General features: G+C 34.8%; 1 protein-coding gene across 9 annotated transcripts in view; it reads right to left on the reverse strand.

The window, feature by feature from the left end:
- Window positions 1–15,021, reverse strand: part of PRPF40A (pre-mRNA processing factor 40 homolog A) — a 57,087-nt gene that overhangs the window by 34,061 nt on the left and 8,005 nt on the right. For all 9 annotated transcript variants that reach the window (XM_059393973.1, XM_059393969.1, XM_059393977.1 and 6 more), the window contains 3 exons: window positions 7,311–7,391; window positions 5,945–5,975; window positions 3,657–3,673 (listed from right to left, as the gene is read on the reverse strand). In XM_059393973.1, coding sequence (XP_059249956.1) covers window positions 3,657–3,673; window positions 5,945–5,975; window positions 7,311–7,391 — 129 coding nt within the window. The remainder of the gene's footprint in view (window positions 1–3,656; window positions 3,674–5,944; window positions 5,976–7,310; window positions 7,392–15,021) is intronic.

Consider the following 15,021-nt stretch of genomic DNA (forward strand, 5'->3'; position numbering starts at 1 on the left):
CGTGTATGTAAGGATAAATATCCAAAATATATAATAAGCTCATACAACTCCACAGCAAAAACCCCCAAACAATCTGATTAAAAAGTGGGCAGAGGATCTGAAGAGACATTTTTCCAGAGAACACATGGAGGTGACCAACAGACATAAGAGAAGATGGTCAACATCATTACCAGGGAAATGCAAATCAAAACCACAATGTGATACCACCTTATATTTGTTAGAATGCCTATTATCAAAAACAGGTAATAAGTGTCAGTGAGGGTGTAGCTGAAAAGGAAACCTTCATGCACTGTTGGTGCGAATGTAACTAGTGTAGCCTCTATGGAAAACAGTATGAAGGCTTCTCAAAAAATTAAAAATCGACTACCATACAATTTAGCAATTCTGCTTCTGGGCATTTATTCAAAGAAAATGAAAATGGTAACTCAAAAAGATAGATGTACCCACAGGTTCATAGCAGCCTTATTTACAATAGCCAAGATACAGAAATAACCTAGGTGTCCTTGGATGGATGAATGGATAAAGATATAGAATATATACACACACAAACGGGCACACGCACAAAGAGGAGAACTATTCAGCTATAACAAGAATGAAATCTTGACATCTGCAACAACGCAGTTGGACCTTGAAGGTATTACGCTAAGTGAAATAAGTCAAATGGAGAAAAACAAGTACCCTATGATCTCATTTACATGTAGAATCTAAAAAACATATAAAATCCAAACTCAGATATAGAGAACAGATTGCAGGTGGGGGTTCGAAATGGGTAAAGAAGGTCAAGAGGTACAAATTTCCAATTATAAAATAAGTAAGACATGGAGATGTAATGTACAGCATGGTGACTACAGTTAACACTGTGTGGCATATTTCAAAGTTGTTATGAGAGTAAATCTTAAAAGTCCTCATCACAAGAGAAAAAGATCTGTAACTATGTATACAGAAAGATGTTAACTAAATTTAGTATGAACATTTTACAATGTATACAAATACCAAATAAGTTTGTACAATCTAAAATGTTATGCCAATTATAACTCAACAAAAAAATAAACATGAAATATGTGAAGAAAAAAAGAAAAGAAAAACAAAAATATGTACACAAAAAATTTAATAAGCTTTTCCCAATATATGCATGTCTTAGGGCATATATTCAAGTAAGCACCCATTAGGGAGGGTGCTGTAGGGATAGGAGTGAAGATGAAAAAGTGAAAAAAATGTGTGGAATCTTCCAAGGATGAGTGACAATGACCGTAATCGGAAGAGTTTAGGTAACTCAAATTTGTGTACCTTAAATTTTTTTTTTTTAAGGATGTTATTTATTTACTTGAGAGAGACTCTGTCTGAGATCATGACCTGAGCTGAAATCAAGAGCCAGCTGCCTAACCAACTAAGCCACCCAAAAGCCCCACCTTACTAAATATTAAAGCTGTTTTAATGGAGAAAAAAAAAAAAAAAAAGGTGTAATACTGGGTGAAAAATTAACAGATATGGACCAACAGAAAAGAAAACCCAGAAGGAGATGCCAGAGTACGTGTGAATTTAACTTATGACAAGAAAGATATTTCGGGGTGCCTGGGTGGCTCAGTCTGTTAAACATCTACCTTCAGCTCAGGTCATGATCCCAGGGGTCCTGGGATCAAGCCCCACTCAGTATGAAGTCTGCTTATCCCTCTCCTCTGCCCCCCATCCCCTCCTCGCCAACCCTGGCCCACTCATAAGCTTGTGCTCTCTCCCTCTCTCAAATAAAAAGTTAGGGAGAAATTTTATTTTCTTCTTTTTAACTATGTCTGCTCCTTAATCCCCCAAGCAAGCCTACATTATTTAAAACAAAAACAAAAACAAAAAACAAAACAAAACAAAAATCATAAAGCTATCACTGGTGAAAAATACAAACAGGCACTTTTAATGGAAGAATATCACATGGATATTTTATAATCATTCAACTTTAAAAAAAAAAAGAAAAAGATTTTTATCTATTTATTTGAGAGAGAAAGAGAGATCCTGCATGCCAGCAGAGGTAGGCGCTGAGATGGAGAGAATCTCAAGCAGACTCCATGCCAAGCTCAGAGCCCAACTCAGGGTTGGATCTCATGACCCAAGTGGAAGTCAGACACTCAACTGACTGAGCCATGAGGTGCCCCTCTAACCATTCAACTTTTAAAGCAGAAGATACAAGAAACTTTAAAATATTTAAATACAGTTCACAATTAAGTCTTTCCCCTCATATTTATAATCAATTAACAGCTTTTTGCATTTCCTTAACCATAATATGGGGATAACAGCTATCTCTCAGCATTATTTTGATTAAATGAGATTATACACACAAACTCTTCTTTCCGGGGTGCCTCGGTGGTTCAGTTGGTTAAGCAACAGACTTAACTTTGGCTCTGGTTGTGACCTCAGAGTTCTGAGACTGAGCCCTGCACTGCCTGTGTGCTGTGCGTGGAGCCTGCTTAAAATTCTCACTTTGTCTTCTTACTCCCCACCCCCCAAACCAGAAACAAACAAATGAGCAAACAAAAAACCCTTTTCTTGGGGCACCTGGGTGGCTCAGTGGGTTAAAGCCTCTGCCTTTGGCTCAGGTCATAATCTGAGGGTCCTGGGATCAAGCCCTGCTTCGGGCTCTCTGCTGGATGGGGAGCCTGCTTCCCTTCCTCTCTCTCTGCCTGCCTCTCTCCCTACTTGTGATCTCTGTCTGTCAAATAAATAAATAAATAAATAAAATCTTTAAAAAACAACAACAACAACAACAACAAAACTCTCTTCTTCCCACTGATCTTTAAGGAATTAAAACACAAAAAATCAAAGAAAACCTTGAGGTCAATGGGCATGGCTATTATCAATAAACAAAAAATAGGCATCTTTAAGTGAGTCTTTCAGACATGTATTATTTTCCCAAACATAATAAAAATCTGTAACAAAACACCATGTACAGAAACATTAGCAAAAATAACTATTATCCTAAAAAAATCAAGTATGGAGAAAAAGAAATGCAGCATTGCAGTATCATTCTCTCCTTTTCTTAGGAGCAAAACAAAACAAAACAAAAACAAAAAGCCAACAAAGAAACCCCCCATCAAAAAACACAAACCAAATGAAACTGAACAAAAAACCCACCAACACCAAAAAACCCAAGAACAAAAAAACCAGCAATTTTGAATAACGTATTTGTTTTTCTGACACCAATAGGGAAGGTACAAACAAGTAAGTATTTTAAAATGTGTATTAGAAAGTTTACACAGTGGGTTTACAGTAATAAACAAGGGTACAGAGATTTTTGTATATGCGTACTTTCTAATGTAAACCATATGTAAAAACTATCAGGTTAATTAACAGGTTAAAAACTTCTAATGTAAACCATATGTAAAAACTATCAGGTTAATTAATATACCTATAAGCTGTTTCCCTTCTAATTGTACTGGGAGGGGAGAAATTCAAATCTTTCTAAATTCTGATGTATATCTGATTTCTTTTTCTCTCATTAAGTCCCATGAAAATTAAATTTTAAGATAAATCGTTCAAAGAATTTTCAACCTTTAGCATAGAAAAGAAAGGAAAAAGATTCAAGTTAGCAGATAATCTTTAAAACAGAAATAAGGATCAATGTCGTAGGTTAAAGAGTTATAATGAAATAACTATGTTCTAGAGGTACTTACTGCACCAGATGCTGTACCTAAAAAAAAAAAAAAGGGAACAGTATTTACAATGTGATAAACCATGGTCTTCTTGAGTGAACATTTAAAAAATATTTATTCATACTATTTTTTCCTCCTTATCCTGTCACACTAAATATCCTAAGACTGCCCCATATGATCTATGTGCATGCTCTCTTTTTTACAAAATAAACATATATGGTGGAAGGCATTTTCAGAATTAAGTGGTACTTTTAACTTTTAAACTTCAAACTCACTTAGTTCCCGTTGGAAAAGTCATAATCTTTGACATTTGTTTCTCTTCTTGCTATTATAGGTGTCTATCTTGACTAATTCCTTTCTCCACTACACTACTGAAATAAAAAAATGCCAGACTTTAGATCTATGGCACCTTCAAGTATATAAATTCCACACTTGTGGTGTAAAATACAATATCCATTAGCTACCACACTTCCCTGTTTAAAGTTTTTAATTGAGATTAAATAAAATTTAAAAATTCAGTTCCTCTTTGTACAAGCCAATTTCAATTACTCAGTACTCATATGCACCTAACGACTATTGCATTGGACAGTACAGATTACAGAACATTTCCTTCATTGCACAAAAGTCCATTAGATGGTATGGTCCTAGACTATTATCAATACCCCTCTAGACAGAAGGGGAATTGCCTATTAGTCACCAAGTTCAAAGGAGTAAGTTTAACTTTAGTAACTAGTAATCTAAAACAATGTGTGAAAAAGAAAAAAAGAGCTATATGTAAAAAAGGAATAAAACAATAAAACACACAGAACAAAATCAAAAGAAGCTACCATGGACATCACTGGTAGAACCAAAGCATTTTAAAAGTAATTAAGAAGAAATTTTATGAGTCTGTTTCTGACTCAGGATGCAGGAAACAAAATGTTCGTTACCAAAGAGGGGAGGGCAAGAGATAAACTTCTGGATATAAAGTAAGTCAAGGCAATGTAGTGTACAGCATAAGAAATACAGTCAATAATATTATAATAACTTTGGAAGGTGATGGATAGGTAACTAGACTTACTGTGGGGATCATTTTGTAATGTACAAAATTATCAAATCACAACGTTGTACACTAACAAGTTAACAAGATACTACTGTATGTCAATTATACTTCAATTTAAAAAAAAAGAAGAAATTTTAAGATAATTTTCCAGAATTATTTAGGGTAATAGTAATCAGCTCTAGATAGCTAATAAACAAAATATTATACTAGATATTTCAGAACATCATTTAACTTAAATAAAGAAATTTGTGAACTATCTTAAAGAGATCCATTATGCCCCATATAAACCTGTTGGAAAATGGTGCATTTTAAATGTTTCAAACCATGTTTAAAAGAAAAAACGTTTTAGAGGTACCTGGGTGGCTTAGTCAGTTAAGTAACTCACTCTTGATCTCAGAGTCATGAGACTCTTCCTCCTTCGGAGGACCCTACCATAGGTGTGGAGCCTGCTTGAGACTCTCTCTTGCTCCCTCACCCTCTGGCCCTCTTCCCCCCACAAAAACCAAAAAACCAAAAAACATTTTGGCATAATCATGGAAAAAAGCTCAGCATCTGGAATACCAATTCATCTGGAACATTATTTACTTACAAATAATTGAGGCACTGCTAATATATATAAAAGGTACACCAGCCAAACAGTTATTAATAACTGGCTGATTAAAAAAAATTATCAGCAGGTTAACAAACTCCAATGGCTACAGGACCAAGCAGGTAACAGAAAAGACTATGAAGTAGTCCAGAAGGCTAATGAGAGTACATGCTCCATGTCCAAAATAAGGAGTTACTACCCCATTCCACAATGTCTGGCTGAATACAAACCGGGACTCAATCAGAACTTTTCATTTAAATATTCTCTGACTACCTACTGTGTTAGTAAGTACCACTGTAAACAATGAGCATTGCGATAATCCACTTTTTCAAGATAAATTCAAACTTGGTGTAAAAAGATAAAGCTAATTGTTGAATATGGCCCAAGACTTTAAATGACAGCAACTAATTATAAAATTTAAAAACATTGTATGGGCTAAATAAAGTATAACTATAGACCAAATCTGGTCCCAGAACTCCTGATCTAAAATTATGGTAATTTCTTACGGATTCAATTATAAATACTATCCCTATTTCCTACTGCTTAAAACAACAACAAAATGAAAAAAAAAAGTCAGGAGCTAATCATAAAACCCAAGTGATGCTGCTTTTATTCCTTATTATGATAGCTACTGTCCAAATGAAGTCTAATATTTACTACCATAAATGGTGTACATACCTGCTGCTACATCCATATTATTTACTCCTGGCTGTAAGAAAACAATTAAATTAGTAGTATTCACCTCGTTTAAGCTATATTTTGCAAAAGCTTCTCATAAACCACAATCAGAGTCCCCTTTATGTGTAATTCTCAAGCCACTGACTCAAAGATTCTCACTAAGTTTCAGTTCCTTGACTTTGCTATAAATTTTAAAAATATCACTAACCTGGAGCTAAACACTTATAATCTAAGTGGTTTATTCATATGATCACCAGTTACATATAGATTGACAACCACTTATCCACAATCTGATACAGAAAAAGCTCTAAGAACCAAGTTTTTTCAACTTTCACACCAACATCATTTTAGTGGCAAAATCTGCTCTGAATGACATAAGCTCTTTATTTATCCCACCCAAGAGAATACCTATCAGTTTGGCTATAGAAATATTGTGCTTAAAATTATATAAGGCATTGTATAAGACCCCAAAAGAAATTTTTATATAATATATAGAATTTACAAAGTATTATTTTACAATAATAAAATATTGTAAAATATATATTTGACCTAAGGATTTTGGGTAAGATACTGCAAACTTACCACCCCAGTGGAGTCTGTTCATTACAACCACTAGGTTATCAGGTAATAAGTAAGTTATGGTAATATGAGTATCATGATGATTTACAGATTTGCTATACAATCCAGTAAGGGTGATAAGGCTATCAAGGATTTTGTAAGTCATGTGCCCTCATTCAAGTCTCATGAAATGTAAACTCAGAATAAAATCTTCTGATTTCTAAATCTAGGATCTATTACTAAACCATAATACAACAATTTTTAATTAACAGTCAGCAAAGCAAAAGTCTATTCTTTAAGAACAGAATGCTACCAGACCAATAAAATGCTTCTGGATGACGAATTATACTACTTAGTATTCTACTCTTTTTTTTTTTTTTTAAGATTTTATTTATTTATTTGACAGACAGAAATCACAAGTAGGCAGAGAGGCAGGCAGAGGGAGAGGAAGGGAAGCAGGCTCCCTGCTGAGCAGAGAGCCAGATGCGGGGCTTAATCCCAGGACCCTAGGATCATGACCTGAGTCCAAGGCAGAGGCTTTAACCCACTGAGCCACCCAGGCGCCCCTCTACTCTTATTTAAGGTAGAATTAACTTAACAATTAAGGATGTCTGTATAAATACAGGAAAAAATGTGAATGCCTATCATTCAAGAACCGAAAAGCCCATTCTAATTCTCACCTTGCATTACAGTTCTCAAGACACACTTAAAAAGCTAACCTGACTGCCTACAAAATACATATATACTATGTTATTTCATATGTAAAAGTAGTCAAAACATCAGAAAATAATTATTTTTACTAGATTACCGGTAAGGCAGGCTGCATGGAAGCCTGAGACATATGAGACATCATCATTCCAGGCATGACTGAAGACATCATTCCTGGCATCTAGAATAAAAGTAAAGAAAAGGTTAATATATAAAAACAAAGCATTTAATAGAACCTTATTAATCTATCTGGTTATCAAAACTAATATGTACAACTCAAGATTTAAACCCAGTGAACACTGTATGAATAGTATGCTTAGTAAGTGCTTGTTGAATGAATGAAGTATTTTATCAATGAGCTAGTATTTGTCATAATTTATATGTAAGTTAAAATTACTTCTAACAAACATAAAAGTTCAAGTAAACTTTTTGTTTTTGTTATTTCCAAGTGCTTTTGAGAATATTAATTTCCTTTTAATTTTAACTCATCACTCGTGTTTTTCTCCCTTCTTTTGAGCAAGACAAAACTTTCTGTATTTCTCACCTTTGACTGTTAATATCTGTACTAAAAAATTTTACAGCAATCTGGCTCTTTAAAAAATTCAAGATCAAGGTGCTTAAAATTTGATGGTTACAAAAAATATGTAAAAACAAACTTCAGACATAGATCTTCTGTCTTCTCTTGAAAAACTTAATAAAGCAAACATGAGTATCTGAAGAAAGAAGGTATTAGTTTTGGAGGTTAATCTAGTCTACCAATGACTGCCATCCAAATCTACGAATGAAACTTCACCACTAAGTATCAATAAAAATTAATTCAAAGGATTTTGACCCACTACTCATCCATATTTGTATAATTCCACATTATAATTTTGATTCTAATATGAGCAAATCTAAGAAAAACATGGATGGAATAAAAAATGTATACAATAATCATAAGTACCGGGACAAAGTAACTGGGTATTCAACAGTTTCAAATTAAATGAAACTTGGAGAAACAGAAACAAACAAGCATATTGGTCAAGAGAACATATAAAGCCTACTAAACGTAGATGAGAACACTTGCACGCTGAATTTTGTTATTCGGGAAAGTCGACTCACAAAGCAAAACCAGGCTTCCCTCTTCATTAAAATGAAGCAGCACTGTATTAGTGGGTTAAAAAACAAAGGTTTTTTGTTCCTTTAAATATTCAATAAATTGCTTAAGCATCATGAAACAAGAACCTGACAGAAAACGTGTTATTACTACTTGGAATACATGATGAAACAGCAGTTAAAAAAAAAAAAGGTACTGGGACACCTGGGTGGCTCAGTTGGTTAAGCTGTTGCCTTCAGCTCAGGTCATGATCCCAGCGCCCTGGGATCGAGTCCCACATCGGGCTCCTTGCTCAGCAGGAGCCTGCTTCTCTGTCTGCCTCTGCCTGCCACTCTGTCTGCTTGTGCTGACAAATAAATAAATAAATAAATAAATAAATTTTTGAGCCACTCTGACAAATAAATAAATATAATCTTAAAAAAAAAAAAAGGTACAGAATTTGAAAACAGAAGCACAAGCCTCCACCACCCTGACTAAAAGAATTAATGAATTAATTTATGCATTAAGGGAAAAAAACAGAGCAATCAAATGAGAACTAGACACATTCCCTCTTTACTCTGAAAAAATATATCCTCACAACTGATTTTACTTTAGGCTAATAGCAAAGTAGGTGTGAATTCTTAAGGTACTAAGCAACTGATTATGGGGGGAAGCACGGTAAGCAACAGTGGGGAAACAGCCTGGTATTTAAAATGGCCTATAAAACCCAAAAACTAGAATTCTAAATGAAATTGAAAAACTGAACTTTGAAAACTTGGGAAAAAAGTATTTTCTTATAAGAACTAAAGATATTAAGAAAAGTAGGATAAAATCTCCAACACACAACAGAACATTTCAATATGGTAGCAGTATTAAGTAATGTAATTTTGAATTGAAATACTCTGACTTCATAAGACAGTGACCAAATCCCATTTAAAAAACAAGGGACAAAACCCCCTACAATTAATAAGAATTGACTAGAAAAGGCAAGTGACAATATTTGAAAATCATTAAAGATCAGAGTTTGACAGAATTCTCTCAATTGTTGTTTCTCCCCACTTCAAATTTTCGAAAACTTGCTCTTAGCGTAAAACTCGTGGCTGGTTACAGAATGAGATTTAGTGTTTCACGTTCCTTCCCTCCCGCCCCCCCAAAACCAACTCTTTCTTCACTTTCTAGTTGCTATCAGGGTTATAGTTTCCTTTTAACTAAATAAGATCACCTAAGCCTGTTACAACTAGATTTTCTTTACATATTTCAAATAGAAAGATGATGAACAATCAATGTTGATTTTGTAGCAACAAATACAAGCAGAGGAGACTGAATTGCTCTGGGACAGACTCACCAAATCCCAGCTCTGAGGGAGTCCTGTCAGCTCTTTTCTTTATGCAGTCTGAGAACTGACCCCAAAGGGACACTTGTCAAGGCTGAGGAGTGTCCAAATACCAGGGCAATGAAACACTGTAGCAAATAGTCTTCCCCAGAGGTAAAACCTGAGTCTGGGTCTTGGCAATTTCAACTCCCCAAATTCTGAGGTTGGCACTCTGAGCCACAACTCTATTTCAAAATAGGGTTTTTACATTTGTGGAACTTACGTGAATGAGATTTAGTGTTAAATAAAAATCTAAATTCTCCCTCAATATCTCTGTAAATTGAGGGGCATTAACTAGTTGGGCTTGTTCAACTGGACAAACACTGGAAAGATGTACAACTGATTATCTAAAAGTAAGCAGACTAATATAATTTAAAACGAAAACTATGATACTAGTATGAAACTGTAAGCCAGAGCAATTCCATCCAGTTAGCTAGTTCAAATAGCTACTATGGGGTGAACTGTAATTCAACTGGCCACCTGTGTGTGGCCAGGCTCAATCAACCACATGGCCTTTGCTCTATAAAAGTTAGTCGGCAAGGCAGGGAGGGGTCGCCCTCTCTGTAAGAGGCAACCCCGACTGGTCGGTTTGATTCTCGATGCTTGGCACGAAATAAAGCTTTGCTTGACCTTTGCTTTGTATCAGTCTCGTTCTTTTGACCATGGACCCAACAGAAAGCAAAGAAAAAAATAAATACAGAAAATGTTACATTCTTATGAGAAGTTATTACAAAAATCAGACAAATTAAGAGCTCTTCCAGAGGCCTGACCATCACAAAAACCTGTTTCTCAAAGCCTGAAGGATACACTTTGTGGTAATGTTATTAGGATACATATAACACGTGGATACATGTTTCAACCCATCTGAATTCTTTCAGAGGACTTCGAGTTGATTTAGGCCAGTTACTTGACTGCACCATCAATACGAAACCACTAAAATTTTCCAAGGTATCCATTATTATTTTGTTTCTATACCAAAATGATCCAGGCTGTAAGCTTCTAAGATCTGTGGTTCAAATCCTCAGAAGTGACTTTCCCTTCCCTTGGCCCAATAATCAAGTTGAGGCATTCAAGTTATTTTGTTGTCCCTTTTTGCATGGAAGATTTACTTCTTGCTTCACATGAAAGGAATAGCCCCTTGGTCTCCCAGTTTTATCTGCAGAGTATTTTAGACTTCTCCTTAGGTTAGTTCTTTTTTCTCTCTAAGGGCACATAACATAACAGTGTCTTACATTCACAGCATCTTAAGTTCAATGAAAATGGGATGTTGGAAGGAAGAAAGGAAGGAAGGAATTCTTAAACAGTTGTTACAATGATGACACTATAAATTCCAGAAGCAGATCATTCTTAAAGCTACAAAGCGGTGGTTCATATAAGCTTAATGAGAGGTACACTATAAAATCACAGACATGTAGAGCTTCACAAATTTTCCATTTAAGCTCCTTTGGCAAATCATAATATTAAGTGTTACAATTACAAACTTTTAGTAGTTAGGAAACAGGAGAAAATGGGAAGGGTAAAACACATACATGAGACATAAGCTAAATTGTCTAAAATATTAAATATTTCAATTTTATGGACACTTTGAAGTTTTTAAAACCAAAAAATAATTCAGATACACTATTTGGTACACTTTATTCATAAATTGCCAACTATTTCTCTATGTATACTATATAAATTTTTCTACATTTATTTCTATTCTTTTAAATGATAAAATGTAAACCAATTACTAAGATGTCTTCAGAAGGAATACCAATATGAAGAAAATAAAAAACAGAAACTAGGGAGCACTGCAATCTGCTCATTCTTAGCATCGCAGTTTTGGAAAGTTCCTAATGTTAGGTAAAACAAGTCTGCTTCATTTTTCACTAGATCTTTTTAAAACTAAAGATAATAAAGTGATTAAAAGCAATGTGGTCAATGCTACAACACATTACGTCATATAAAACGGAAAACTAGCACAATCGTTTCATGGTATCAAAACAAAAGTGAAGACTGTCACACATGGGCACTTCAGAAGTTCTTCTCTTCATAATTATTTTCTGAAGCTTTTCCTGCTGGAAAGAAATCACACAACCCAAGGATCTTTAACTAAATACAAACTTCTAAATTTCACTGATTTTTAAAAACCATTCTTTCTGCAAACCTAAAGTGTCAAATCACCTGGGAAGTTTGATTCTTGCCTTTTTACTTGGTTCCTCTTAAGTCAAATTCCACAAGTAAGTACACAGAGGATATTAAGTCTAGTATCTAAAAACCACTTTCACACCACTCACTTACCTTATGAATGAATGCAAAAAAAAAAATTAATCACTGAACAACTGTAAAAACTACATCTCTGAATGTAACTAGATATTCATTCAATTAGAAATAGACATCAATACTCCTGTTTAAAGCATATCCTTAATAACCCAAAATAAGTAATTACATTTTGGGACTATCATTTAACCTTACTTCCTCATCATTACAATTATATAGAAGTTCAAGATATTTATCATTTTCTGTATAACATTTAGATAAACAAATAGCAGACATCTGTATACTGTTCCACATGAAACACAACCTTACCATTTAATAAGTTAATTGCCAGTATTCTAAAATACTTCGTTTGCTAAATACTCTCAACCTGGATGAAATGAAGTATACACTCTTCCTTCAGATTCTAAGGAGGTTAGCTTAATGATATAATCTCATACTGCTATATAGGGAAGCAGTCCAGTATAGCTATTATGCATACTCTAGAGAGAGACTATCAAAATTCCTATCCTAGCTTGGTCAATCAGCAGCTGCATGATCTTGGGCTAACTTACTTAACCTATCTGGGCCTCAATTTTCTCAACTGTAACACGAGGAAAAGTACCACTCACCTGTTAACATTGCTGTAGGGATCAAATGGGGCAATGCGCAGAAAACGCGCAGAAAACGCACAGAACAATGCTCAATAAATGACAGCGCTATTATTACCAATACTCTCCCTCAACTCAGATAATAAAGTTTCTCTTCATTGTCCCTTCTCTCATTTATTCCCTATCTAATAAATCTGCACTTAGGTTCTTTAAGAGCATCTAATAAATAATGTAAAACCATCATCTTCAGTAGGAATCAAGCCATGTAATAAGGCAATCCCATTTTTTAGCATCATATTTAATGCTAGCTCTGCAATGTCACTGGATAATTCACTTAATTCCCTGGGCCTTACTATTCCCACCTATGAATCAGACATTCATCCTCTAGCCACCCCTTTTTTAAGTGTCAGGAGGATCATATTCTTTAAGGTATATCCGTCTCTCAAACTTATACACAAAGACAGTGATAGAATTATAATTCCTTTTAAAACAGATTAGGTATCACAACTCTATTCCCTGAAACTTTAAAAAAAAAAAAAAGTGCAAGTAAATAGTTTAAATTATTAATGATACTTAGCCCACTGCCTCTTACCAAACTCCAAACTTCTTAATGAGGTCAAAGAAAATATAAAGAGAAAACTGCACATGGATAAAATGACAAAAACTTAAAAAGAACTGAATAAAAATAAACAATGATTTTAATTTTTAAAAAACTCTAAACATAGCAAGGATACCCACAAACTGTGATGTTTCAAGTCATACAGGATTAGAGTTTATTTTTTATTTTTGTAAAGATTTTATTTATTTATTTGACAGAGAGAGATCACAAGTAGGCAGAGAGGCAGGCAGAGAGAGAGGAGGAAGCAGGCTCCCCACTGAGCAGAGAGCCCGATGCGGGACTGGATTCCAGGACCCGGAGATCATGACCTGAGCCGAAGGCAGCGGCTTAACCCACTGAGCCACCCAGGCGCCCCAGGATTAGACTTTAAAACTTCCTCTGAAAAGTCACCTAAGCCTTCTTCTGAACACAAGCCATCTAGGATAAAAGTATGGAGGAACATTACTATCTCCTACTCCAAGTTCTTTCAACTAAATTCAGTTTTAGATCTAGCTAAATCATTATATACTGTTTACACGAAAGTTTACTTTTTAGTTTCTTCTCAATTGTGGGCACCTTTGAAATAAGGAGCGTTCTCATTTACATACATATCTCTAATGCAGAGGATAGGTATATGTACATAGCAGAAACTCAAATGCTTGTAAGCAGACAACTTTATGTAAACAGTTCTTATTTGTGTACAAAGAGAAAAATCTTCTATTATATTTAATATACGCTAATACATAATGACCTTAAATTACTGAAAAATAACCTTTCAGAGAAGTAAACATTTTCTTTTATCACATGGCCAAGGAAACTATACTAAACCCCATGTTTTTTTTTTTTTTTTAAAGATTTTATTTATTTATTTGTAAGAGAGAGAGAGAGTGAGAGCGAGCACAGGCAGACAGAGTGGAAGGCAGAGTCAGAGGGAGAAGCAGGCTCCCTGCGGAGCAAGTAGCCTGATGTGGGACTCGATCCCAGAACACTGGGATCATGACCTGAGCCGAAGGCAGCTGCTTAACCAACTGAGCCACCCAGGCGTCCCTAAACCCCATGTTTTTGAACAGAAACTTAATGCTCGTTCATTAATCAAAACGTAATTTAAAAATCTTAACCCAAAGAGAAGATCAGGCTCCACTGAGTAAAATTATGTTTGTATTATAGTGAGAACTTTGTTTTTTTAAGTCTACGAGAAGTAAATTTTAAGGAAAAAAAAAATCAAAGCTGAAGAAAAAACAAATTATATTTCAACTCAGAACAGTCTCACTTGCTGACATGTTTAGTCCTTCAAAAGACATAGCTACCAGCATCACTCAGATTTGGAAAAGATTCAGATTTCCACTTTGAGTGCACTGTACCAAGTAAAAAAGAAGCAATTAGAAGCAGATTTTCTTTAAAGCCCATTAGGCAAAAAACTAATTATCTTTAGTACTACCACTAACTACAATTAACTTTTCATTAATAAGCAAAAGAAATGTATGATTACTTGACAAGAGAAAGAGAAGAAATATAAAAGATTCATCTCCACATAACTTCCAAATGTCTACAAATATCATGACTGCCAAATCAGCCATTAGAAGATGAGAAAATAAAGTTCAGCCCAACCATGTGAGGGAATACCTGTTAAGTTTTTCAGTGCAGTATATATATATATTATGTATCTTAACACCACAGACAACAGACTTAAATGCCTATTGACTAATAGTGGTATGGAGAAAGGAATAAGAATGAAAGACTAACAACTTTTATACCTAAGAGCAATCTACTCTTTCTTACTTAAAAAACCTTCACGACTTAGCCTTATCATTTCTCTAGTTAAAAACAAACATCCTGGGGCACCTGGGTGGCTCAGGTCATGATCTCAGGGTCCTGGGATGGAGCCCCACCTCAGGCTCTCTGCTCAGCAGGGAGCCTGCT

Source organism: Mustela nigripes, chromosome 3 (assembly GCF_022355385.1).
Source record: "Mustela nigripes isolate SB6536 chromosome 3, MUSNIG.SB6536, whole genome shotgun sequence".
In the NCBI taxonomy this organism is placed as follows: Eukaryota; Metazoa; Chordata; class Mammalia; order Carnivora; family Mustelidae; genus Mustela; species Mustela nigripes.